General features: G+C 43.3%; 2 protein-coding genes across 5 annotated transcripts in view; one reads left to right on the top strand and one right to left on the bottom strand.

Annotated features, from left to right (window-relative positions):
* nt5c2a (5'-nucleotidase, cytosolic IIa) overlaps nucleotides 1-3389 on the top strand; it is a 40838-nt gene extending 37449 nt beyond the window's left edge. For both annotated transcript variants that reach the window (XM_080848888.1, XM_080848889.1), the window contains one exon: nucleotides 689-3389. In XM_080848888.1, coding sequence (XP_080705014.1) covers nucleotides 689-937 — 249 coding nt within the window. In that variant the 3' untranslated portion in view covers nucleotides 938-3389. The remainder of the gene's footprint in view (nucleotides 1-688) is intronic.
* Nucleotides 3390-7977: 4588 nt separating this feature from the next.
* On the bottom strand, nucleotides 7978-25588 carry cnnm2a (cyclin and CBS domain divalent metal cation transport mediator 2a). 3 transcript variants are annotated; one of them, XM_080848639.1, is made up of 8 exons: nucleotides 24036-25588; nucleotides 17183-17326; nucleotides 16784-16921; nucleotides 16216-16385; nucleotides 11917-12010; nucleotides 10437-10499; nucleotides 8862-9040; nucleotides 7978-8624 (listed from the first exon to the last, which is right to left on the bottom strand). In XM_080848639.1, exons 1-8 carry the CDS (start codon nucleotides 25534-25536, stop codon nucleotides 8373-8375), a joined length of 2541 nt encoding a protein of 846 aa, XP_080704765.1. In that variant the 5' UTR covers nucleotides 25537-25588; the 3' UTR covers nucleotides 7978-8372. The 3 variants fall into 3 exon arrangements, with proteins under 3 accessions (XP_080704765.1, XP_080704766.1, XP_080704767.1); XM_080848640.1 differs by lacking the exon at nucleotides 10437-10499 and having other exon boundaries at nucleotides 8862-9038; nucleotides 11912-12010; XM_080848641.1 differs by lacking the exon at nucleotides 10437-10499.
* Nucleotides 25589-26923: the final 1335 nt, after the last annotated feature.

The raw sequence follows: 26923 nt of genomic DNA, 5'->3' as shown, positions 1-26923 counted from the left end.
GAGCTGATGCAAGACCTTGGAGACCTTTCAGCATGAGTAGAATTTAGCACCCATGTTCTCATAAGGGAGTGGTTGTTGGCTGTAGTTATTTTGAAAACATTCGTAGGGTGACTCCCAGTTTATTTTATTGGCCTTTTTTCAGTTACACACACAAACACACACAGAGAGACACACACACACAGAGACACACACACACAGAGACACACAAACACACAGAGACACACAGAGACACACACACACACACACACACACACACACACACACACACACACACATTTGTGTGAACCTAAAACATGTACCTAACTACTGAGAGATGGCTAATTAGCTAGTGCCTTCACTGTCCCACAAGCCCACAATTCAGACATACCTGGAATTGGGCTGCCCCCTCACCCTGCTATAGCCATAGCCCTCGCCATAGTGGGGATGGCATTACAAACCCCTTGGAGGGAAAGAGCATTAAGTCTTCTGCCTTGCTTTTGGGCTTTAACAAGATTACAGCTATTGACATCGCCTTTCATTTCTCTTAACCTTCCTCCTCTTGATCACATTTTCTTCTCTCCTTTCTCTTCTTTATTTCTCACTTGTGTTCTCTCCTCTCTCTCTCTCTCTCCGTGACACAAATGCACACGCTCTCCCTCCCTCCCTCTTTCTCTGTCGCACACACACATTCACTCACACACATATGCAGATGCCCCACGAGTCCACAGTGGAGCACATAAACCTGAACATCAACGAAGCGGAGTCGCCCATGGCAACCCGCAACCGCCACGCAGAGGACTTCCGCGACCACGAGTGCAAGCGGCACCAGCTCACGCGCTCCATCAGCGAGATCCAGCCGCCCCACCTCTTCCCCACGACCCCCCAGGAGATCACGCATTGCCACGATGAGGACGACGACGAAGAGGAGGAGGAGGAGGAGGAGGAAGAAGAGGAGTAAGAAGGCTTTTGGGTCTGCCTTCTGGTCCATAACAGGGCTAGAGGAAGGGGAAATGATTTATTTGGCGGGATTTTTCGTTTTCCCCTGGTTTTATTTTTTCATCTTTTGTTTTCTTTTTTAATTTAATTTTAATTTAATTTTCATTAATGCTCTGTTCCCTGCCTGTATATACAGTTTAAGATTAGGTCAACTGCAGATTGTCTGTCTTATGGGGGGGGACACTCTGCATTCTTTGTTCTTTGTTTTGTTTTTAGTGTTGATGGGAGACCCACAATGAGGACTGTTTCATTGACCAAACTCCTCTTCCTGCTCTCGTGATGAAGATGGAGATGGACCTGAAACTTTATTTTTGGATGTGTGTGTTTTCTTTTTCTTTGTCTCTTGTTTTAAATCATTTGGTCAATGTTGAGAGGAATCCTTTTCAGTATTTTATTATTTGTGGATACAACCATGTTACTGTTAATTCTGAGGGATCACAAGTTGAAGTTGATTGGATCCAAATGACGCACCCCAAATTTTGCATGCTTGGGCGTTCTGAATCTGCTTTCGGTTTTTCAATGGTTTATCATGTTGTGACCATATGGTAATGCAATATACGGTCAGTTCTGCAGTCTTCATTTGCATGGGAGTAGACCAAACTAGGCCTTCAGTGGCATACAGAGTAGTTAGTGTATGCTGGAACTATCATAACCACAATCAAACCGCATAGGGGATAAAATCTACACTTTTTGGATTTGGGAACTTCAGACCATACAGTAATGCACAGATTCAAACCTAGCCTATGTCTTCACCTCCATTTGACCTGACATGTCTCAGCACGGTAGGAGTAGGTGTGTTTGTGCAACCTCAATACTGTGAATGCGAGCGCCTCCTGTTACTGAGAATGCTTAATGGATGTTGTCATTCACTGAGCAGCCAGGTCAAGCAGTTGGGATATTTGAGATGGAGGTGCTGCCAGCAAGGGCTATACGTTCCTGTTGCCAGGCCCTCCAGTCGTCTCTCATGGTTACAGAAGGTTCTAGATTTACTGCAGAGCTGGACAGTATAGAGATTATTTGCACTGGTGCCAGAGTGGAATAGGGATTTGTCTTTTTATTTTTATTTTTTTAATGTTTGCTCCTTGTAAATGCTGTATTTTTGTGCTGGTTTTTATTTCATACAAAGACCAGCATTTGTGTGGATGTATGTTTGTGTGTGTGTGTGTGTGTGCGTTTTCTTAACTGAAAGGTTATTATTCCTCTATTGTGAGGCTGAGAGGGACCCTATATGTGAGCACTCAAAATATTTTCAAAGGGACAACTTTTACTGGGCGCTGACTAAGACCATCATCTGTCAGCAAATATGAATTCACAAATGGAGAAAAGAGATTGGACCAAAATGGCCAAATTCTGCTCCGTTGCTGGGTATTTCCTTCAGGCTCAGAGTTGGAGTGTCACACGGACCTATTGGCCGTATGGATAATCAGAAGGCAATCCCAGTGCTGTATAATGCTGTGTGTTTTGGGGTCGTAAAAAGTTGTGCTGCCGTTTGAAATAATGAGGTTATGCAACGAAAGATTTGGTCCGGGGGTGGTGCATCTGACATGTCTTTGCAAGGAATTGTAATGAGTCCAGGACCGCTGTCAGGTGGTGTTGCTGTTGTGGGATAATTTACCACACTGTCTATTAGAAGGCTTTCCAGATCATTCTCTGGACTTGTGAGCTGACTACCCATTGTCGGCTTTGTCATTGTAGACAGTTTGATTTGAACGGTTCTGTATTACAGAATTAATTAATTGTGCAAAATACTGTACATGCCTTTTGGGGGTGTGTGTGTGTGTGTGTGTGTGTGTGTGTGTGTGTGTGTGTGTGTGTGTGTGTGTGTGTGTGTGTGTGTGTGGAATCAGTTACTGTAGCTCTGCAGTTTGCCATGTGAGTGAACGTTAAGAGAGGGCTCGAGTTGCCTTAACCCCGGTTGTCCTGTACTCTTTATTTTTGATGATCCTTGTGAATGTTTGACGGTTGTGCAAAATGGCTGCTGGCTCCATTTACTGCCAAAAGTATGATTTTCTTTGCCTTTGTCATAATAATCCTTGTGTTACTTTGACATAAAACTCCTGTTTATTATGAAAGTATGATTTTTCTTTGCCTTTATCATAATAACCCTTTTGTCATAATAATCCTTTTGTTACTTTGACCGAAAACTCCTGTTCATCATGAAAGTTGATTGAACGGAAATGCAAATACTGCTAAAATGTCTTTTGCCTGCTGCTTGGAATTTGTCATGTTATTTTATTATCCAGTTTCCATACATTTTCTTTCTATCTTTGTTTTATTTGATGTCATCAGGTGATGGTTTGTGCATGTTCTTCCAGGATTTCATTTTTTTTTTCCAGTCCAAATAGTTGCATTTTGTTTTTCTTCCCCTATATGTTCCAAAACAAACAAAAATAAAGTTCTACATAGTCCTTTCATGTGATTGTGTCAGAGCTGAGTTTGTGTGTTTGTTTATATATCTGTTCTGTTGAGAGTCTCTACTAACCCAGCCTCAGTGCACAAGGCATCATGACTCAGCAGTCCACCACTGAGGAAGCTGCAGAGGACGGCTCTACCGACGTCCCAGTATTCTCCTAGCGAGCGTCCCATCACCCTTTCATCCTCCAATCTCTGCAGCCTCGTCCCTTGGCACGTAGTGGACGCGTATCATTTGAACTAGAGTAGCCCTTGAGGGCCCTCTCAAATCTGCTACACGGCTGATTTCAAAACGCTACATAAGCCTCGGACATCCGAAGTTGGGTTAGTTTGTGCATTATCATTTTCAGTTGGCATGGCCGTGGAAGTACCATGCGCGGATGATGAGTATCTGTTTATTTTTGTACTCATTTAAGACCCCTCACAGCCCATAGAGGTTGGGTGCGTCAGTCCCCCTGAGGGCTTGTGGAGTAGAGAAGTCTGCCTCCAGCTGGTCATGTTGGGTATTGTTTTAACCATGAGGGGGATGGAGGAATGCTTCCAGACTAAAGCCAAGATGGCTCAGAGAGACCTCTCATGGCTGTTTCATTCTCAGCAGGGGAGCTGTAGTCTTTCCCATACACATCTTAATGCTTCTGGTCTCCCGGTGGGGAATCTACAGTGCCGCTTGAAAGTATGTGAACCCCTTGAGCAGTTAAGAGTTTTCTGTTTTACCATGATTTTTCAATTTTTTCATCACCAATTTTTTATAGATGAAATGTTAGGTTTATGTTTATCAATTGCATGTACTTGGTTAGAGGGAGTTGTGTGAGTAGCCAAAAAACTACATGAAACATTAGTGTATTTGCAAAAGTAAGTGAACCCCCAGCTGCATTTTGTAAAGTTAAGCAGTTAACAGATTCGGTTAAACATATTTGGGTGCTTAATTAGTCAATTAAGCAAACCAATCAAATGAGACATCCTTAGGAAAAGGGTTGGGCAACACAGATTAAAAGAGAGGAATATCCAAGGGCATCAGGAAGAAGGTACTTACAGCCCATCAGTCTGGGGAATGCTATAAGACCATCTCCAAAAGATTTCAGCTCCATCCATCCACTGTAAGGCAAATCATTTAAAATCTCTGCCTAGAAGTGGACGCCCATCAAGACTATCACCAAAAAGCACCAGAAGAATAATAAATCAGGTAAAGCCAACCCACACATCACCTCTAAAGAGTTGCAGACCTCTCTGGCATCATCTGTGGTAAATGGACATGTGTCTACAGTACAATCTAGCGAAATTTGAATAGACGTGACATTCATGGTCGCTAGGAGACCTCTGCTCTCAAGAAAGAACAAAGCTGCCTGTTTCAACTTTGCCAGAGAGCACTTGGACAAACCAGAGGCCTTCTGGAAGTCCATTCTCTGGACAGATGAGTCCAAGATAGAATCCTTTGGTCACGATAAGCAAAAAAAAAAATTCGTCTGATTGTAAACGCATGAACATTTACCCCAGATGCTGCCAGAGAGGTCCACAACTCTTTAGAGGTGATGTGTGGGTTGGCTTTTACCTGATTTATTCTTCTTCTGGTGCTTCTTGGTGATGGTGTTAATGGGCGTCCACTTCCAGGCAGAGATGTGGTCATGTTGAATGCCCTCCATTTGTAAATGATTTGTCTTATAGTGGATGGATGGAGCTGGAATCTTCTGGAGATGGTCTTATAGCATTCCCCAGACTGATGGGCTGTCAGTACCTTCCTCCTGATGTTCTTGGATATCTCCTTACCTATTGGCATTGTTGATCTGTGTGAGTACACCTTGGCACTACGGTAGTTTGGTTTGTTTCCTCTCTCTTTTAATCTGTTTTGCCCAACCCTTTTCCTAACGATGTCTCATTTGATTGATTTGCTTAATTGACTAAATAAGCACCCAAATGTAATTCACCAAATATGTTACCTACTTGACTTCACCAATGCAGCTGGGGGTTCACTTACTTTTGCAAATACACTTATTCCATGTTTCATGTAGTTTTTTGGCTACTCACACAATTCCCTCTAAACAAGTTCATGCAATTGATAAACATTGACCTGACATTTCATTTATGGAAAATTGATGATGAAAAAAATGACACATCATGGTAAAACAACAGAAAACTCTTAACTGCTCAAGGGGTTCACAAACTTTCAAGCGGCACTGTATATAGTGAGAAATGACTGAGACAACAACATGCCAAAATGTCACTTATTTTTTATTGTATCAACATCATTAAGCAGTGTATATATACACTATATTTATATATAGTTATCTGTTATACTATGTTCTCTTCTGAGTGACATATGTATGCATTTAAAAGCTCTCTACATTTAAAATGTCTATGTTTACACATTCAAGATTGGAAATAGCAGCAATAGGTAATGGACTCAAATAAAAAGTTGGAGCACCATTTCTTTTGAACAGACCCTTAGAAGTTGCTCTGTCTTTCTCCTATCATCCTGGAGGAATATTTGTCTTTAAACAAAGCATAGGATGTGTTAAAGTCCACTATCTTTCCACATTTGTTCCCAGATATCAGGTGTCTGTCCAACGAGACACCCACTAAGAGGACACTGTCCATATTTTGTGACAACCAGGTGTCCTACATTTAAAACCACCCTAAAGGATTCATCACTCGTATACTCTACTCATTATTGGCAATAGCAGGCTATCTCCCTACCTTAACCTCTTTACCTGATGCTTTAAATGTAAATAATTAGTCTTTTGAAATCGGTACGCTTTGGACACGCATGGCACCATCTTGTGACCCAGACACCTTTTTCTCAACTGACACGTGTCCCTCCGTGAGTACAAATGTGGTTAAATAGGAGATTAGTCCTGGACAAGATTGTCCCTGCATAACTAACTTCTATTGCACTTAGTTTGACAGTTTGCTACATAACACCACATGGAAACAAGGCTTTTGCACTCTTCCTTCTCGATCCTCATTAATGGACACAACAGGACAAAGCCGAAGTCCGAGCATGAGTGGTGGTTTAGGGAAACTGACACAAAACCTTTAGTTCCAATGTCTAAACAATGAATTTGAAATGGTACATACGCCCTACATCTGTTACAATACGAGTGCGTATGAGGGGCAGCGATGTTCGTCTGGCCCTCTGATTAAATAAACCGTAATGGTTAGAACCTGGTGTGCTACTTCTGTCACAGGTTGCCACCGTATAACTGCCTTCAGTGCTGCTACTTCAAAAATAATAATCTGTGAGTAACTCCCACCATCCATAGGGCACCTCATGAACTGGGGGAGAGGGGTGGGTGGGTGGGGGCATAAGACATGTTACCCACTCTGAGGTTCGAGCAAGTAACTGGTGAATTCAGGCACCATAGAAACCTCACAGAGTGTAAAAACGAGGGAGAACAGTTGGCATCCTCGGTTCACGGAGCGCGCTCAGAACCTGAGCGATAATCTGCTCCTTCATCAGGGAGCGAAGAAAGAGAACCCGTGCTGAACATGCGTGGGACCTGATTGGCTGCTCATCAGAGGAAAACCTTTCAAAAGCTCTACCTAGAATGCGTAAGGATACGTTCTAGATTCTCAACAAAGAAACTTTTTTTTTTGCAATGCACAGCACACCATACTAGCTTATTTCATGTCCAAGGTTCCTTAAACTGCTCTCTACTCTTGTCTCATAAACTAGCTGATGTGATTCGTGATATCACGAATCATGTGACATTCAATCTTTTTGTGACGTTTCCACAATACTTTTAACAGTCTGGGAAGAGTTCAATGTCTTAGCCTTAACACCATTGTCATAGTTAACTATAAGTTAAAAAATACATCCACTTTGTTACAATCGTGTCAACAATAGGGCATATGTAGTTACTCTAAAATAAAAAGATGGTCCTTAAGACTAGTGATTAAGACAGACAGCTTATCAGAACAGAGTAAAAAAAAAAGATACTGTACCTTAAGATTTTGTTTCTTCATATAACCAAAGTAAAAAAAAAAAAAAATACTATCTACTTAAATATACAAATGAAAAGGCGCTTGCATGTAAACATACACCGACTGCCTTTGTACTGTAAGTGTACAATATACGTATCCACCTGCGCGCACACACACTTGAATACACACACCATTAAACTCAACAGGGAAATAAATACAGTGGGTTGCCATCAAAGGTTTTTTTGTGTCTTTTTGGCACAGTCGAAACTCTCCATGCTACCCCTGGTGAATGCATTTGTTTTTGCCGTCCCCATTGTCCAGTGTCTTTGGCTTCCTCTTGCTCAGTGGCGCCTGTGTGCTCTTGGGCGCACACACACAAACGCTTGCTCGCTCACTGCGGTGGATCGACCCAAGTCTTCTGTCTGTGAGAGCTGCTGTCGTGTGTCATCTGACTGACTGAGCTGTAGCCGTTCAGGCATAGGTGTGTGTGTGTGGGGGGGGGGGGGGGGTTGCTGCCTACAGATGACACAGTGTAGGGGAGAAGTTCATCAAGGCGTAGCCATGTGTAAGACCTCTCTGTCTAGTGCCTGAGGACTTTAGTCCATGTTAAGGTCTATGCTTCTCAGCCATCTAATGATAGGTCTGTGTACAAGTGTGTGTGTTGTTAGTGTGTCCCTATGTATTAAGTCGGACCATTTCTCAGCGCGTTCACTTTCCCTGTCATGCAGAGGGCTGGGCTGGGCTGGGCTGGGCTGGGCTGGGCTCCCTCCTGCAAAGGATCCCCGGGTCCCTGCCTCAGCGCTGTCCCCCGTGGAGGTCTGCCGGCGGCTCAAGCTGTCCAGAGTGATCAGGGCACGGGTGAGTTGTGGTCCTGACGCAGGTCTGCACTCTCCTTCTGATCTTCGATTGCAAAAACCTGTCTATTTCTGGCTGTCTCGCGCTCTCTCTCTCTGTCTCTCTCTCTCTCTTTCTCTCTCACCCCCACTCCCACTCTCTGGGGGAGGTGTGTGTGTCTGTGTGTTTGTGTGTTGGTGTCTGAGTGTTTGTGTGTGTGTGTGTGCAGACGCTTAGATGGCGCCCTCGTTGTGGCCTGTGTGGTTTGAGTGTGAGTTGGTGTGTGCGTGCGCATTGCAGTGGGAGTTGCTGTGTGTGTGCACGTTATTGGGCTGGGGCAGGAGCAGGCTGACCGAGTCGTCGGCCACGCTGTCCGGCCGCTCAGGGAGGGTCAGCTCGATCTTGGGGAACTCGCCATCGGTGGACTGGGGCGTCTTGTCCATACGGGAGGCGGTTAGGGCGTTCTGATACTGCTGCCTCGTGACCTGTTGGAGACAGACAGCAAGGGAGGAGTACGGTAGAGAGGGAGAAGGAAAGAGACGGGAAAGGAGAGATGAGGAAGAGAGGAAAACAAGATAAAAACCAGAAAAGGAGAGAGAGAGACAACGCTGTAACCAAGTTATATGTAAAATAAAAAGTGACAACTCAAGTCTACTATAATCAATATGTTTAAAACAACATGAAACCATATCTCTGACGGGGTCAGTTGGCCTGATGCCGACCTTGATGTAGAGCAGATCTGATGTAGCTCTGACGGAATAGTCCGGAACATAGATCTGCAGGAAGGCGTTGAGCTGGTTGTTGCTGCTGGCCAGGGTTGGGGTGACTGCATCAAGGCGGTCGGATCGATTCAGAGAGTCCGAGTGGTTCAGGCCAAAGGGCCGCGGGGGCGACTTGTTCTCTGTGGGGAAGTGGAAACAGACAACACTGTCATCTGTATGTGAAGATGCTGATGATCGATAGCATTGTGTGTTTGTGTGTTGTTCGATTCTGTGTACATTTTAGTGCTATGATGGTTTCACGTTGAGTTTCAAAATAAGAAAGGAAGTATATAATGAACTGGTAATGACTTAAAAGGCAAAAGAGATGATGATTGTTTATTTGACTCTTTCTACTATTAACCGCACAACCAAGAGCCATAAAAAACCATGACATCTATCTACAGAAAATATCCTGAGAGCAAAATAAAATACATAGTTTAAAACTTTGACATTACTTTAACCTCTTTCATTCCAATTCAATCAAATTAGTATTTCTTATAAGGAAAGATATATAACCATTGCCACTGGGTGGCGATACTTTGTTTCAATAAGCAATTCACAGACTCTAGTATGCAACTAATGATATGGAATGTGCAAAGGCATGCTGTGTTCTGCTTGACTGAAAGCTGTAATAGAGGCAGCAGCCTAGACTACAACATGGAGCCAGAGAGCAGCAGAGAGATGAAGGAACCAGTCCAGTCCTTATATATACATATAGACTACGTGGCACAAACTTGGGTTTGAAAAAAAAAAAAAAGTCACAATATTTCCAAACAGCAAGCTCTTTTCCAATTAAAGTAAGATTAGGTCCTCCGGTCCTTAAAGAATCGGTTCAAAGGGTGTCCCCAGGGTAGAATTACTGCAGTCATGTGAAAGGAATGCACTGGATGTAATCCGGCCTTCTTTAATGTCCAGGCGAACGTGCATATATTTTCATAATTTTCTCGGGAAAGACTCAAGCTGGACTCAACTTATATACATTGCTCAAGTAAAACACTTGATTGGCTTATGGCATGAAACATAACTATGAAGAACTGCTCCGTTTGTCCAGGGGAAAATGTCAGATACTTTTCATATGCTTTGTGGCAGCTCCTGAGATTTAGTTTTTCCTTGTTTTTTCCTATGAAAAGTCCACCCCCTCAGGTTTGATGCATATGCTTTATAAACTTGTTAACTTTTTCTCCCACCCATCATTTACTGTAGAAGTATTCTCTTCATCTTGATTTGATGGTAACAGATACTTTACATGCAGGGAGGAAGATCACGTCTCTAACTGCTATTCCAATCCCAAGCCAACACATCATTAGTTCAGCAGAGTATAAGGTGTCAGAAGTTAGATTTAGTGTCAGAAGCTAGCTTCCACATTGTTCCCCATCTTTTAGCGAAGAAAGAGACTCACATGAGGATGAAAGGATAGAGAAGTTAACGACAGAGCACAGAGAGTGAGACAACACTGAAGAGAAGTGTGTGTGTGTGTGTGTGTGTGTGTGTGCGAGGCAGAGCGAGAGGCTGGGTGGGTGGGGTGAGGTTTGGTACCTGGGGATCCAGCCAAAGACTCCGCTCTACTGACCACAAAGGTCCGAGACAGGGAGAGAGGAACTGGAGAGGAGAACAGACCCAGAGGAGGAGAGACCCAGAGGCAGACACACACACAAAGAGAGGAGGAGAAAGGGGAGGAAACCATCAGAGGCATCAGCGCACCGTCACCAGAGTAGACAAAAAGTAAAGCATCACCTCACACTCCAGTACCGGTGTGAACACAGAATTAAGAGCAAAGTATGGTTCGGCTCATCAAGGTAGAGGCGAATCACTATATGTGTGTGTTGAGAAAGAGGGATTTTGTATCCATGTGTGTGTGTGTGTGTGTGTGTTGAGAAAGAGGGGTTTTGTATCCATGGGTGTGTGTGTGTGTTGAGAAAGAGGGGTTTTGTATCCGTGTGTGTGTGTGTGTGTTGAGAAAGAGGGGTTTTGTATCCATGCATGTGTGTGTGTGTGTGTGTGTGTTGAGAAAGAGGGGTTTTGTATCCGTGTGTGTGTGTGTGTGTGTGTGTGTGTGTGTGTGTGTGTTGACAAAGAGGGGTTTTGTATCCATGTGTGTGTTGAGAAAGAGGGGTTTTGTATCCATGCATGTGTGTGTGTGTGTGTGTGTGTTGAGAAAGAGGGGTTTTGTATCCATGCATGTGTGTGTGTGTGTGTGTTGAGAAAGAGGGGTTTTGTATCCATGCATGTGTGTGTGTGTGTGTGTGTGTTGAGAAAGAGGGGTTTTGTATCCGTGTGTGTGTGTGTGTGTGTTGAGAAAGAGGGGTTTTGTATCCATGCATGTGTGTGTGTGTGTGTGTGTGTGTGTTGAGAAAGAGGGGTTTTGTATCCGTGTGTGTGTGTGTGTGTGTGTGTGTGTTGACAAAGAGGGGTTTTGTATCCATGTGTGTGTGTGTGTGTGTGTTGAGAAAGAGGGGTTTTGTATCCATGTGTGTGTGTGTGTGTGTGTGTGTGTGTGTGTGTGTGTGTGTTGACAAAGAGGGGTTTTGTATCCATGTGTGTGTGTGTGTGTGTGTGTGTGTGTGTGTGTTGACAAAGAGGGGTTTTGTATCCATGTGTGTGTGTGTGTGTGTGTGTGTGTGTTGACAAAGAGGGGTTTTGTATCCATGTGTGTGTTGAGAAAGAGGGGTTTTGTATCCATGCGTGTGTGTGTGTGTGTGTGTGTGTGTGTTGACAAAGAGGGGTTTTGTATCCATGTGTGTGTGTGTGTGTGTGTGTGTGTGTGTTGACAAAGAGGGGTTTTGTATCCATGCATGTGTGTGTGTGTGTGTTGAGAAAGAGGGGTTTTGTATCCATGTGTGTGTGTGTGTGTGTGTGTGTGTGTGTGTGTTGAGAAAGAGGGGTTTTGTATCCGTGTGTGTGTGTGTGTTGAGAAAGAGGGGTTTTGTATCCATGTGTGTGTGTGTGTGTGTGTGTGTTGAGAAAGAGGGGTTTTGTATCCATGTGTGTGTGTGTGTGTGTGTGTACACTACTGTACCTGGGGAGGATGTTAAGGCCAGCATTCCATAATACGAAAAGGGCCCCGCTTCAAACCTCATTCCCTCTTTGCCTGCTTCAACTTCCACTTTGCCCTGCAAAACATCAGAGGAGACTCAACACATAAGCATTCAGCACATAAGCATTCAACACATAAGCATTCAACACATAAGCATTCAACACATAAGCATTCAGCACATAAGCATTCAACACATAAGCATTCAGCACATAAGCATTCAACACATAAGCATTCAGCACATAAGCATTCAACACATAAGCATTCAACACATAAGCATTCAGCACATAAGCATTCAGCACATAAGCATTCAACACATAAGCATTCAACACATAAGCATTCAACACATAAGCATTCAGCACATAAGCATTCAGCACATAAGCATTCAACACATAAGCATTCAGCACATAAGCATTCAGCACATAAGCATTCAACACATAAGCATTCAGCACATAAGCATTCAGCACATAAGCATTCAGCACATAAGCATTCAGCACATAAGCATTCTTCAAGAATATATCCAGACAGCACAGTATCCTGTTCCATGCCTTGATTCTAGCCATCCAAGCTATTTTTAAGGCAACCATATGACCAATCCATCACAAAACCTTTAGACACAGTAATTTCTCTTTAATACATTAACCCATTAAGACTAGATGTGACGTGAGCGCGCCTTGGAATATGTCATCGTTTTCATGATACATGACCGATGAAATGTATCGTAATTTGTTGAAATACAGGTGGAGAAGGCAAAATGCATTATGGGAAAGGTATTTATTTGTTTTACTTTTCAGCCTCTGTGTGGACTGCAAAAAAGTCAATGGCTGACGACCTGAGTGAGAGGAGCGACATATATGCAGAGTACATCAGTAACTTTGAGGAAAAGAACAACAGTGAATTAGAAGATTCAATGTCTGACCCAGATTATGATGTGAACGCTGATGAGAGACATGTTTGAGGAGGAGGATTTCAGCAAGTTTGCCAGATTAATGGATGACTGGAAAACAGAACTATCACCCTATATTATCCGCATGAGCAAGTATCGTCACAAGCCAGGGGTCAAAACCGACTTGCCCGACCGGCAACGCCATTACAGGCGTTCTCACTGAGGAGTTGTGGTTGCGACTTGGGACAGAAACTAATGTACATGGAGCGAAACTCCATCGAGCAGCAGGTGGTACACCTGTTACGGTGACAAATTAAAACATTCATTGGGCTGTGTGTCACCGTTGGCATTCTTCATCTGGCAGCGAGGAGAGACTATTCGCGACCAAACAATGGCTCTAAAACAAACTTTCCCCAAAGCCATGTCAATGGACAGATTTCCTATGATCTGGATGTAATAATAATAATAAATATAGCTGCAAGCAGCGATGGCGGTTTCCTCCTTCAAACATTGCGAACCAGCGAAAAAAAAAAACATTTGTCACTGTATAGAAAATCCATGCTGCAGACTTGCCAATGGGATATTACATTTCAAATCCAACATTTACAATGCTTTTGCCTTGAAGTTTAGACTGAGTGGAGGTTGTGTGTGTGCGCTTACCCTGTGTGTCTGTGAGAATGTATGTGTGTGACAGCAAGCTGTGTGTCTGTGAGAATGTGTGTGCGTAAAACAAAGCCTGCGCGTGTGTTAAGGGGAGACTGCGTGTGTGAGATTTAGGAGCCGCGCGGATGAGGAGACAGAGAGACATTCTATAGAGAACCACCCTAGCAAGTAGTCAAGCATGCATATTTCAAATATTCACCAAAAATCCGCTTTTCACCTTACAGTCAACTTTTTTTCAGATTTGTGTACTAAACATTCCCAAGTGTCTTCATATGAACTTGTGATTGAATCAGAGTTTCACTTTTTGACATGCAGATGTGTAAAGCATTATTTTAGCGTTAACAATGTATCCAATTTGCTTTATATCAATCATTTTTCAAGATATGAAGTTGCCTTTGCACATGGGAACATGTTGTGGTGTCTTCCAAGTGACATACCAGTTTGGTGTTGATATCTCAAAGATTAGCTGAGATATGACTTCACTTCCTGTTTGGCCGCTTTTCTGCTGAATTTGAGTGGATGAACCGGACAAACCATATGGTAACTTTTTGTGAAATTTGGAACAATCATTAAGGACAGTCCCTTCTTTATTCATGCAAAGTTTCATGTCTATCATTATACCACTCTAGCGCCACCAACGGGTCAAAGTTGGACTTGTGTTAACACACGCAACTTTTGAACCGTATGACCGATTTTCAAAAATGAGGTACCATTGGATTCCCTGGATCAAGACGAATTAAAAACACCCTGTGGCGTAAATTTCACTCAAATATTTGCTGACATATGACTTCACTTCCTGTTTGGCCGCTTTTCTGCTGAATTTGAGTGGCTGTACCGGACAAACGGTTGTGAGGATCAAAATTCTGTTTACAACTTTTGTGAGGCTATGTCTGAAGATCATCTCTGGTGATTTTGAAGAAGATTTGCCAAAAATTGTAGGAGGAGTAGGCTTTCAAAGGTTTTTGATAAAACCGGAAATAGCGGAAAATCTATATAACCGGAAATTGACGTCATGGGGTGGGTTTAATTTGTCTTGATCCAGGGAATCCATTGGTACCTCATTTTTGAAAATCGGTCATACGGTTCAAAAGTTGCGTGTGTTACAAAAGTCCAACTTTGACCTGTTGGTGGCGCTAGAGTGGTGTAATGAGAGCCATGAAACTTGGTGTGAATGAAGAAGGGACTGTCCTTAATGAGTGTGCCAAATTTCACAAAAAGTTACCATATGGTTCTAGGGGCTGCCATTGACTCCCATTGCAGCAACATAATAAGAAAGCCTACAATAACAATAGGTTACCTCCTACCGGAGGAAACCTAATAATAACAAATTATGACCAGTAAAAATGTGTCATATGCTTTTATCCAAAGCAACTGCTTACCTGTTGGCATACATGAATTCAAAGTGGCTAAAAAAGACGACCTCACTTTCTGTGCTATTCTGTACTGTCTAATTACCCTGATCCCACTAAGAAAGGGTCAGCAAAGAGATAGAAGCATGAGCACAACCAAACTGAGGTTGTAGTGCCAGGCTGCCTTTCTGAAACAACTGAAAGGTGTGGATTTACTGGATCAGATGGATCGATATTATCAGTTCAAGCATCACTCAAGGAAATGGTGAAGGAGGCTCTTCTTCCTTTGACTTGCTGGCGGATGTTACCATGTATGCATTGCACTCCTATGCAGAGTATACTGGTGCCACAACATCTCCAGAATCCAAAGACATCCTGGACATCTCAAATTACACGCCTCAGAAAACCAAGCAAAGACCATGCTCAAACACTCTCTGAGTCATCATCTGACTCTTCACACATTAGTGGAGGTGGCAGGGCGGTGTATAGACAGACGTAGGTGGCAGTGGTGGAGGGTCAGTCTAGTTTATCAAGCACAAGAGTGGCTGAGGGACCTGGTACTGGAACTTGTTACCCCAGTGACAGCAAGGAGTGCCCCTCAACCAACAGCACCTGAGGGAGCTATATCTGGGCATGACTGTGAGAAACTCTCTCAGAAGAGAAGGATCTGCAGGTAGAAGTGGCACTGAAGCTCTGTTGCCGTCATTGTCTGGCTTCAGACAGTGCAAAGAGGCTGTACACGTCGAGTGCTTCCATCGACATCTACACTTACAGTAAATGATGACTTGATTTATTTTTGTATGTAAATGAACATTAAGGCAAAAGCATTATTTCCCAATTAAAGCCAAATGTTTAAGCTCTTAATTGGATTTTATTTCATGTTTTTTCAGAGGCTGAAAAATAATGGTTTTAGTGAATGCCCTCAGGTTTTAGGAGGTTGTTTTCAAATAATACCTTACGTTTTACAAATCTTTGTAGAGGGCGCCTTCGGTCATAACGGGTTAATTAACACAGATTAGTTACATTTTACTGATGCCAAGTAAGGCAGTTATCAAGCCGTTGATTTGGGAACATACCCTGCCATTTCTGATTTAATCTGTTCGTATGTGACAGACAAAAGGTGCATTAAGTACTTTTTGAGTAAATGAAAATGATTCTAGACTTATAATAACACAGAAACCACTGTCCACAATTATCCTTAAGATGTGTGTATGTTTATGATGCTGCAGTGTAGTTTATGGTGGAGCAAATGCATGGATAACACCATGTGATATCACTCCTACTGCATATGAATAGTTTCCACTTTCCTGTGAAAACACAACTTGACAAGGGAAGGCGGAAACGAACATGAATGCCGAGGGAGACGAGACTGGGTTTGGTGCAGACCTGCAGGATGAGGATGAAGTGGTCGACGGGCTTGTTGCGGTGGAAGAGGTAGTGCTCAGGCTGCTTCTTGTTCTTGTCGTCGAACTTGAGCTCCTGGATGACAGGAGGATGCTTGAGGAGCCGCAGAAGGATCTTCTCCGACATCTGAGCCGGACCGAAGGGATCCACCTCTACAGGGAGGGAATGAAGAGGAGACACAAAGAGACAGAAAGCAGAAAGGAAGGTTGAATGGAAACATTGGGTAAAATGACTTTAATAAAAGAAAGGAAAAAGAGGAAAGAATGTATTATTTCAGGAGAGAGAGAAATGGGGCAGAAGTGAGCGAATAAATTAAAAGTTTTGGATTAGGATTTTGAGTAAAATTATAGGCTGCGATCTGGAGGAAAGAAATCTGGTTCTATTTGGTGTTGAGACAAATTGCACACAGAAGCTGAGGAAATAGACAGGAAGGATTGACAACAGAGCAGGAGGAAGCGGATCCAGACACAAATCTCACACTTGGGAGTGACTTGCATCACAATTTCACACGCAGCCAGCAGACAGCCAGGTGGACGGGCGGCGGACATACCTGTTGCTAGGAAACGCAGGGTGGCGAGCAGGAGCTGAGGGGAGACTTTGACCTTCAGCTCGCTCTCCACGGGCTTGAAGGCGGAGAAGTCCTGCTTGCGCTCGCGATGGACGATCCTCTTTTTTGTTTTGTTGTCAGCTTCACCATGAAAACAAAACAAGCACGTCCATCAGAATATGTAGTAGTGTTGAAACAATACATGGCAACATCCAGACCTTATATACCATACCAATTTTTTTAAGGGTGACAGAATGTACTTGAGCAAACCATACACAGTAGAATGAAAACGGCATTTTGTTTTAAAACAATATTTTCCTTTGCAGTGGGGAGTGGAGGTTCACACACACGTCAGCGTTCTCACGTGCTGAGCGAAGTTTACACGGCTTGGAGGGCACTCACTGTATAGGTCCGTCTCGTCCAGGATCTCGGACTTGATGATCTCCTCGATGACGTCCTCCAGGGTGACGATACCCAAAACCTCGTAGAAGGGGTCGCCCTCCCCCTCGTTATTGACCCGCTGCACAATAGCCAGGTGAGACTTGCCTGCAACACACACACACACACACACACACACACACACACACACACACACACACACACATACACACACAGGTCAGTACAGGACTCAAACCAAGCATCACAAGCATGAGGACCTAAGGACTGAAGCTCATGATGAAGGGTTTTCTCCCTACAATATAAGGCAACATAGTACACTTTAATACAACATAATATACACCAATACAATGCACCATTAAGACCTGTTTTGTAAACATACAGCAGTGTAGTACTCAAAATACCCTAAGCACACATGTTGGGAGCAGATTAAGATATGACTCAAGCACTGCATAGCACTCTTTCAAAGGTGTTCTAGCACAATCTACAGGACAGCAGCCTAACATCCCAAATTACATCCCTGTTGTAACATGACTGGAGTTTGGCCACAGCGTTTGAGATCCTCATCCCTTAGCAATGAGGACTTGAGCATATCTCAGGTCCGTAATGAGCATAAAACTGCTCCAAGACCAGTCAATGCGAGTTATGGAGAGCAGCAATCTCGCCGCGTTTTCTTTACAAATCTCCCATGCTTCCACGTCTGAGTTCCCAGGACCCCCTCGATAAGCAGCTTTGGAAAAAAAAAAAGGAAAGGAGGAGGGGAAAAAAAAGAGATTCCTGCCCGGCACTGTCAACCCAAACGTTAAAGAAAATTCTTTTCCTGTTTCTCAGCTAGAGATCATTTCAAAGGAATTTTCCAGAACATGGGGCTAATATTAGCCCCAAAATGAAGTTTCCATTGCGCTCTGGCCGAAGCTCTCACCGAAGTGACAGCGGTGTGACCTGATGTCCTCTGGGCTTCTCTCACTCAGTGTATCCGCGAGGAAACAAACTCATGTTGACAAGCTCTGTAAATCATGGCTAGCCTCACTACACAAAAACCACAGATCATACAAGATCTTATTTCAGAAAATGTCTCTGTACATTTACATTTATCTCTATATTTGGGTATACATTTACCCCAAGCGACTGACAGATTAGTACAGGTATTTTTTTCCATTTATATCTATGGTTCTTGTACAATGTCTGTATTTGTGAGCATGATACAACTGGTTAAAAATGGTGCTTGACAGGATGCTCACACAGCTCAAATCATGAGGCCTTGACAGTTTACACCTTACAAAAGCCTTTTTGTTATATCTACTATACTAGTCCTTTATTTTTGTGTTGGTGTCATAACAGGTTCTCTGTTCCATTCCCCTGGTCCATTCTTCCACTTGTATTCACATCAAAGTTCCTATTACCATGAGAAAAACCCAAGGTGCTAGCCAGAGGCAATGCCCACATGTACTGAGTGTCATGGAGAACAGTTCAGGCCAAATGTGGGCAACAGCATGGCACTGAGTTCCTGGCCAAAGGGTCACTCTGTGATCTGGGTTCCTGGAGAACTCCTACGCTGTGTCAAAGGTTTCCCATGTCTCAGTCTGTTCTTATGAATGACACATGCACACACATTTACTCACACACTCTCATGCACACACACACACATTCTTGAATGGTAGAAGACTTGTGACTTTGTGACAGCTGTGTAAACACCTTTCTGAACCCTATGGGAAGACAGAGATGTTTACGTCAACGGCAGTCTGAAGCCGTACGTAGTCTCCAGCATGCTTTGGAGGTCCCTTACATGACTAAAGAATGACCAGGTCAGTCATTCTTTCATAGTTTCCCACAAAAATATCTCAAAAGAAACATGGAAGAAATGCTGAAGGAAAACATACATTGTCCATTCATACTCCCGTGGCCGACACAGCAAGACAGCCATGTAGCATGTTTGCTTAGGCAAGACAGCCATGTAGCATGTTTGCTTAGGCTCTCAATCTGGCACTGAGGCTGTTGGAAATACAACACATCTCCTCCAACCGATTCTTCTGGGTTAACTGCGGCGTGTATGGTGGTAAACTTGAACTATGAGATGTGAATGAAAAGCTTGACAAATCAAAAAGTGAAGCACTACGATGGTATTTTGTGTAGAATTCTAAGAGGTCTTTCATACTCTTAAAGTGGTGTCTGAATGAGGTTGAGAGGATGTAGGGATTGAGCTGAGGAAGAAGGGTGACTGATGGAGACAGCATTTACAAACAATTAGAGAACACAAAAGCACTGATTCCAACACTAAACAGCTCCCTCTCAAAAGACGTTCTTCTAGGTAAGCTACTCGCTTGCCTCGCAAACATCTAGACACACATGCATAAGCTCTTCCTCTCCCTTGTCTCTCTCACACACTCAAACAAACACAGTGTGCCTTGCAGAACTGCTCTCTCAATTCCCATTTATTTATGGAATGGGGGTTTTTCTAAGATTTTTTCCATAATGGAATTTCTCTATTAATAGTCCCGGAGACTGTGGGTGGCTGCAGTGATGCTCTCCGTGAACATTTTTCAATGCAATAAATATATATGGGAAATGTGTCAGGTCCTTTTCAAACAAGGCATCCCAAAGCCTCTAAAGGGTTGATCTTCATGACATTTGACCAAAGGTTAACAATGGGATTCTTCAAAACTCGACATGTCTGAGTAGTTTGCAATGATGAAGCCTACAGTTGTGCAACTAAGGTTAAATGCAGAGAGCATATTACATCTGTGTGGTCCAAATCTGTAACCAAGTAATGTATGTAAAAAAACAAAAAATAGACGACAAAGGGTTAAACCAACAATTGAAACAGGCTCGTTGTGAAAATGGAGAGATATGAACACCGAGATCATTGTGAACTTTAAGCAGAGTACCTGCAGAAAACCTTTACCATGCACAAACATCTCCAAAGCAGCTCTGTAATTCAGTATGTCAAATTTCTGCAGCATTTTATTCAAATATGCTTCCATTCATGACCCTTGCACAGACAGAATCACACAACAGGATTTCATAGCACCCTGTTCTATTACTGATCGAATAATGTTCTTTTGGAGGATTCTGCTGATTATTTTATGTGCTTATCAGGTTACCCATATGTTCTCTGAGAGAGAGAATAAAAAGCGGGTAGAGGTGCAACTAAACCTCACCACATTTTTCCCTATGAAGAAAACATCCATCAGCCCTCCCGGTCCTCCCACACATGATTCCCAGGGCATGGCCACCCTCCACTATCCCCAATGATGCTGGCAAGGCAAACCGTCTTCTTCACAATTACAAATGATAATAGAGTTGTTTAGTAATGATAACCAAGCACATTGTCCCACGGTAATAGCCACACCTCTCAAAAATAATCCAAATATTTCCGCCCCTGCAGTGTGCCAATGGCAATTAACAGCCTGTAAACATGAACGCGTCTGGCCCTGGCTACTGAAAGCTGTGCAAATCCTTATTAATACCCCAATCAAAACAATTAGCCGTGGCGCAAAGCCTCAAAGCCACACCAAGTTAAGTCCTTACTGAAAACGCCCAAGCACTGTGCGACCACACGCCGTGAGCATCTCATGCCTAGGAGGCTACTACGGTTCCCAGCGCACACACACACAGAGGCTCGTGGACGTAGTCTGGGTATCAATTGAGCCGCAGCATGAGGTCAGACAAACGTGTGTATGTACATATTACCTGTATAATGCATATATCTAGATCTCAGCTTAAATAATAATATGGTCATCAGCATTTAAAGGACTTAATACAAATTCGATCTGTACATATATGTTGTGGCCTGTGTTCTAAAGCCAAACATATAACCTACCGTATTTGAAATGTGCTGCAAAAAAGTTTAGGCACATGTGTATGTATATTTGTAGATGACCAAAACAATAACTAATCCCTTCCCCTAAAAGCATGTCAGCCTGACAGGAAAACGGCCTGTAGTCATGTTGTGACTCAAAATGTCAAATGGGCTAATGTCCCGACTCTCTACACACAAACGCCTATTAACCCTGTGAAGCCCAGGCCCCGATTAAGGGATTAGGGCATTCCGAGCCCACGCGAATACCTCTCATTCCTAGGGGGGACATCACTTCATAAACACGAGGGAAAGCCAAAATATGGGACTGGCTGCCTCAATGCTCATCAGTTTACATAACAAGTGATAACCCGCCATCACAAAGCATCAGAGGTGATAAGACCCCCCTCGCAAAACATCATCATACTGGGATGGTGCGTACTGTAAACTGTGTGTGTGTGTGTGTGTGTTGTGTGGGATGTGCTTGTGTAATTATCTCCCAAAATGTTCTAGTGTGGTGACCAGCAAATAAAAAAAATAAATTGAAAATTGGAGCTACCCAAAGTTATGGTGCAAAACTTATTTTTTCTCTGTCCGAAAAACAGTGGAAAGATCAGATGCATTCTGTTTAGAACATGCTTCCTTGTTCTGGTTTTACAGTTAAACAATTAAGGAAAAGGACCAATAGGTAAGAATCGAATGGAAGCCCTAACACATACTGCCATCATGTTGTGCCTTACTTCTGCGGACATTAGGATTCATTTAAAAGCTAGTTTGTTTGCAGTAAACATCTCTGACACGACCACAGCGCATTAGCGGCCCCTTTCAGAGGTCAATCGGGGGATTCTAAGACAGGCTTTGTTGATGGACTCAAGCCTCACACTGTAAAACGGCCACGTATCAATTGTTGTTCAAATCTGTTGTAAGTCCATTTCCTGTTGTGCCCCAGCTGGTGGAATGTTGGCTGGTTTCAAAAGCTAAGCGTTTACAGGCAGGGCCTTCAATACTGGGCACTCAGCAGCTTGGCAAACTGGGTGTCAACAAACTGTCAGGAAAACAAGACATATACATATGTACAACCTATACACCATGTCATCAAACTGTATGTACTAAGAAGTTTTAAAGGTAGTTGTTTTTGCCAAACACTTGGCAATCTGAATCCTCAATTAATATAAACAGAGTTTAGGCACAGTCTGTTTGAATGGAGTTTCATATGCATATTTTATGGGAAATAAAATCAATACATGTTGCAATGCTACCTCATGGGATGATTTTAGCTTTCAGTAGCTTCCATTACTTTGGGAATCTGTTTTATCACACATGACTTCGAAATAAGGTCCCATCCCTACTGTGATGCTTTACTCCGAGATGTTTAAGCAGGCCACACTGGTCTTTGAGTTTTGAAAGCGGCATTTTTGTTATCGGTTTTTTTGTTACTCATGTTGACTGATTTGTGGGGTATTGTAAACTCATATGTATACATACACTTCATGAATATCTGTTTATAATTAACTTTGAGATAGATCATTAATCACGGCTGATATTATTAGTTCCTAGTGGTATCCCTAAAGGTAAGGAGCTACCAGTCCAGTGAACAAAGGTTATTACGACCCAAGAGGCCCTCCAAGTACACTGTGTGCATACAGGGTCATAAATAGTGTGGCTTTACTGATGACTCTACAGTACTGTATCATTAATCAAAATATGAGATGCCGGTTCAGGATAGTCATACTGCTACACTGATAGGGAATACAAAACACAAGCAAGCAGGGCAACACTACGAGAACGTCCTCTGTTATAAAACAAGGGCGACGATCAGGCCCAGCTATTACAGTAGTATATAGATGGATGAAAATGCAAGAGAGATGCCTAGACACTTCATACCACTTAATGTGAAGTGACAAGCGTTGCTTGTGTCTGTGCAACTTGCCCTGCAGTGCCATTATGCCTGTTTAGGATACGAAGAAGAAACTGATGGCTGTGGTAGGGTGACATTACTTAGCCCCAGCAGCACTTAGACACACCCCATCAGCAGTCTGTGTTAGAGAGAGCCACCTGAGGGAGGGTGCCTTTATTTACATCCGTGAGATCTGTGGTTGGGGTAGACATAGGTGGGGCACGCAGGAGAGGGTCAACCGAAGATGCTAACATCAGTTTACCTGGAGTCTCAGATGCACAAAGACCTTAAGGTCATAGATCAATCTCTCTATAATAATCCTTTTCTTCTTGAGCAGCTGTGGTTGTAAGGAGGTGTTGTCAAGCTCATCTTTGTGCAAGCACACTGTAAAGGTACAGGCTCTGGCAAAGCACAAAGTCTACCATCACTGCTGCCATTGCGATCCATGCTACTTAATCTGGTATGTCAATTGTATCAGTCTATAAACTGTGCATCACCTTGTATGCTAGACAATTACATCCTTCACAAACTATAATAGAATTGTAGATTGCATTAAAGCTTTTGTGTTCTGTTGCATTTCTGTTGTCTGACTTCAAGGTGGGAACACAAAATGAGTATTATAGTTATGCCTCCAGGTATAAACAGCCTGATCCTGGGGCCGCCTGGATCCACCTAGAGCCATGCCAAACATGACCCAGAACCATTCCTAACCCAGTAACTATGTGAGGTGGACTGATTTTCTTACACGGTCAGATCCAAAGGAGGGAAAGTAGCCTACTAGGCGGTTGAGTCTATAATACAGGTAAACACCTGAAGCCTATTATTTAAGCCCTCAAAGGGATTTAAAAAGACACAGTGTTCTTGATAAGCGTTTTAAAAAGGGCTGCCTGATGCACTCGCTGAACTATAATGGATCATAAACTATATGGCTTTATGGAGAAGCTGTAACAGCTCTGACACCATTCAAGAACAAGTGCTGTGAGTCCCTCATGGTGTGACTGGGGCCATTAAGTTATGAACTTAGTACACTTCAAAGATTGAGAGAAAGATTAGAAACTGTGCAGTACATTAAAGACCTCATACCAAAAGGAACCTTTTGTTGTAGAGTACAGGAAAGGGTACATGAAAAATGAGAAACCTTCTAATCTATCATGTTCGAACCTTACCCTTCTTAAACTCCTCCAGCATAGCATCTAACTTTGTGTCGTTGAAGACAAAGTGCAGCGGGTGGCTGTAGAACTTGGTGATGGTCTTCAGCAGCGTGCAGTCATCTGGGTCCACGAAGGCAAGGTCTTTCACGAACAGCAGGTCCACGATGTTGGACCTATCCCCTTCAAACACAGGGATGCGGGTATAGCCACTCTCCATGATCTCAGACATGGTATTGAAATCAAGGGCCCCATCTGCGGCGATCATGAAACAGTCCCTTAAAGGGGTCATCACGTCCTCCACCGTTTTGGTCCTGAGTTCCAAAGCACCCTGGATGATGTTCAGCTCCTCCTTCAACAGGTCATTGTAAGGATCCGTCACTCTCAGCATCTCTAAGAGTTTCTCTCGATTGTACACAGTCCCAATCTCTTGTCCAAGCACATGGTCCAGAAGTTTACTCACAGGGTACGAAGCAGGGAAGGTGAGAATCATGAAAAATTTGGTCAGGAAAATTGTGTTTGCACCCACAGCCAACCCGTGCCTTGAGCAGATGGCTTGAGGCACAATTTCACCAAAAATGACAATGCCAACAGTGGACACCACCACGGCAATCAAACCCGACCCAGCAATGTCGTCTAGCAAAATAGTCAATGTTGTGTTTACAAGAACGTTTCCTAACAGAAGGGAACACAATAAATAATTACCTTGACTTCGCACAGGTTCAATCTTTTTTGCATATTTCCTTTCTTTCTCAATCCCACAATTTTGAACTATTCTCAATTCCATGGGGTCCAGGGCCATAAGGCCTAAGTTTAACCCACTGAACATTCCCGAGAGGCACAGCATCATCCCGATGAAGATCACCTGGACCCAGAACGGCAGGAGGAACTTCTTCTCCTCCACCACAACCACCGTGGTGTCCTGGCCAACGTGGTAAATCCAGGAGTTCTCAGACCATCCATCTGACGTACCTGGCGGTTTGACAGAGGCGGTGGCAATGCACAGGTAGTAAACTTTACTCTTCTCCGTTTTCCGTAGAGGTTTCACGTCTAATTCAATCAAGCCCGACGTTTTTCTGCTTACTATCATATGGGGGAGAACAATTATATCAGAGGAGCGTATGCCGCATGCCTGTCCCCCAGTCGCATCTCCTAGGTTCTGCATGTCCAAGATTGATGGGCTGTCCGCGTCGTTTGGGACACTTGTTCGCTTGTGCTCAGTGAAGGAAATCTTGGACCACGTCTCGTTGTTAAGGTTTTGCCCATAGACCCTCAACTTGACACGCGAGCGCTCGCTGAGGCGCAAAAAGCCTTCATCCATGTAGGATATTTCGTCGGAATTCTCCAGCCTAAGCCCTATGATGACAGTCTCCTCTGTCCCCTTCTTTCCATTAGCAGGATTTACCAGACAGCCGCTGACAATTAAGAAAATAACAGTCAATGATCTAGCCGGGCTAAGCGCCGCCATATTAGGAGAGGGCACCGCAGTCGACTGCTCTGCCATGTTGACAGTGGGCATGTTTTACTGAATGAAAAAAGGGTGCTTGAAGTCAGAGTGAATCGAAGTCCGCCTTCATCTTCGCAACGGCCTGTCTCACATCAAACATTAAAACTGCCATAACTCACCCTCTCCCGTGGCCTGCAGGCTACACGGCAGCGCGGACTGTGCGAATACTCGTGTTATTCCAGATGTCCGGTGATGGACAACCCAGATGTCCAATGATGTGTTGTATACACAGGAGGGTGGGACTTATGGTTTCCTTGGGCAAATGGCAACTCAAAATAAACATGCAAAGGGACGCCACATCTTCGTGAATGGTGAGGCTGATTTATTGGAAGACCAATCCGCGATTAAGGTAGGAGGTCTTGGGAAGTAGGAGTGGTGATTTGCATCCAATCCAAACCCTCCAATGACCGAACAGCTGTCAGAAGTTAAAGACAGATGTTCCATACAGCGGTGGCTGGCATTTTCATTTGCATGGTGAGTAGTTGGTACGTAAGCTGCATCACGGATGTGTTTTTCTACAGCTTGGACGATTGTAACAGTAAATTCAAAATATAACACTGTGGCTGCAATTTCACTTTCAAAGAAAAAATGCGTTACATTTATGTGGCTACAAACTAGGCTTTGGACTCGACTTTTGGGAACTGCAAACCAATATTTAGTGTGTAGTGCAATTTCCAAATCAACAGAAATGAAATTAACTTCTTTCTTTAATTATCGAAGGTTCAAACTTAAATGTATTTTATGGCAGCCTGTATGTCAGGCCTGGCTACCCTGTTGTTACGGCCATTTATTTTGATAGCAAATTCTAACCAGTGTGATGGCAAGTCTGGTGTAACGTGAACTTCTCACATCGAAAAACACTTGGTTTGTCATGTTATTTACAGGTGATTTTAGGTCGTGATAGATCACGCAATTCTGAGGCACGGTTTAACCATAATTATGCATATTTTTGCAACCATTCTTTTGCATTCGGTTATGTTTATGTCAGGCCCTAAAACAAAAACAGCTGAATGATAGAAAAAAGATCACTTCATAGGTGTACTTGTGACCTAGTCAGTATAATCAGTTTCCCTACTCGTTATTCTTCATTGGGTCCTCATTAGCTTCCACTAAGTGGCCGCTAGTCTTTCTGAGGCCCATTCCACTCTTAGATCGCAGTCAGAGCAAGGTGGCGAATACACATTTAAATTCAATGTCCATAACTCTACATGCCCTTATGTATCTGCAGAGGGAGCCAAACGCCACATCATGACGACACACATAAAAAAGTTGGAAGCATTGATTAAAACTGCCCATTTGACAACTTTAGATATAGTTTTCGCTGATATGGACCCAGCTCAGAGGGTTGGTATAAATTGTGCCCTGGTTTAAAAACACAGGCTAAACCTGGTTCTAATAG

Source organism: Sprattus sprattus (genome assembly GCF_963457725.1).
Source record: "Sprattus sprattus genome assembly, chromosome: 12".
Classification (NCBI taxonomy): Eukaryota; Metazoa; Chordata; class Actinopteri; order Clupeiformes; family Clupeidae; genus Sprattus; species Sprattus sprattus.
Note: the sequence above shows the minus strand (reverse complement) of the source record. Positions and strands in the feature narration are given on the sequence as shown.

Bases quoted from the DNA above. Each gene is read 5' to 3' on its own strand.
- cnnm2a (XM_080848639.1), bottom strand. From the start codon at position 25,536: ATGCCCACTGTCAACATGGCAGAGCAGTCGACTGCGGTGCCCTCTCCT. The intron at 16,922-17,182 runs GTGAGTGCCCTC...TTCATGGTGAAG, and splicing joins GGACGAGACGGACCTATACA to CTGACAACAAAACAAAAAAG. The intron at 16,386-16,783 runs GTATGTCCGCCG...CCCTCCCTGTAG, and splicing joins CCTGCGTTTCCTAGCAACAG to AGGTGGATCCCTTCGGTCCG.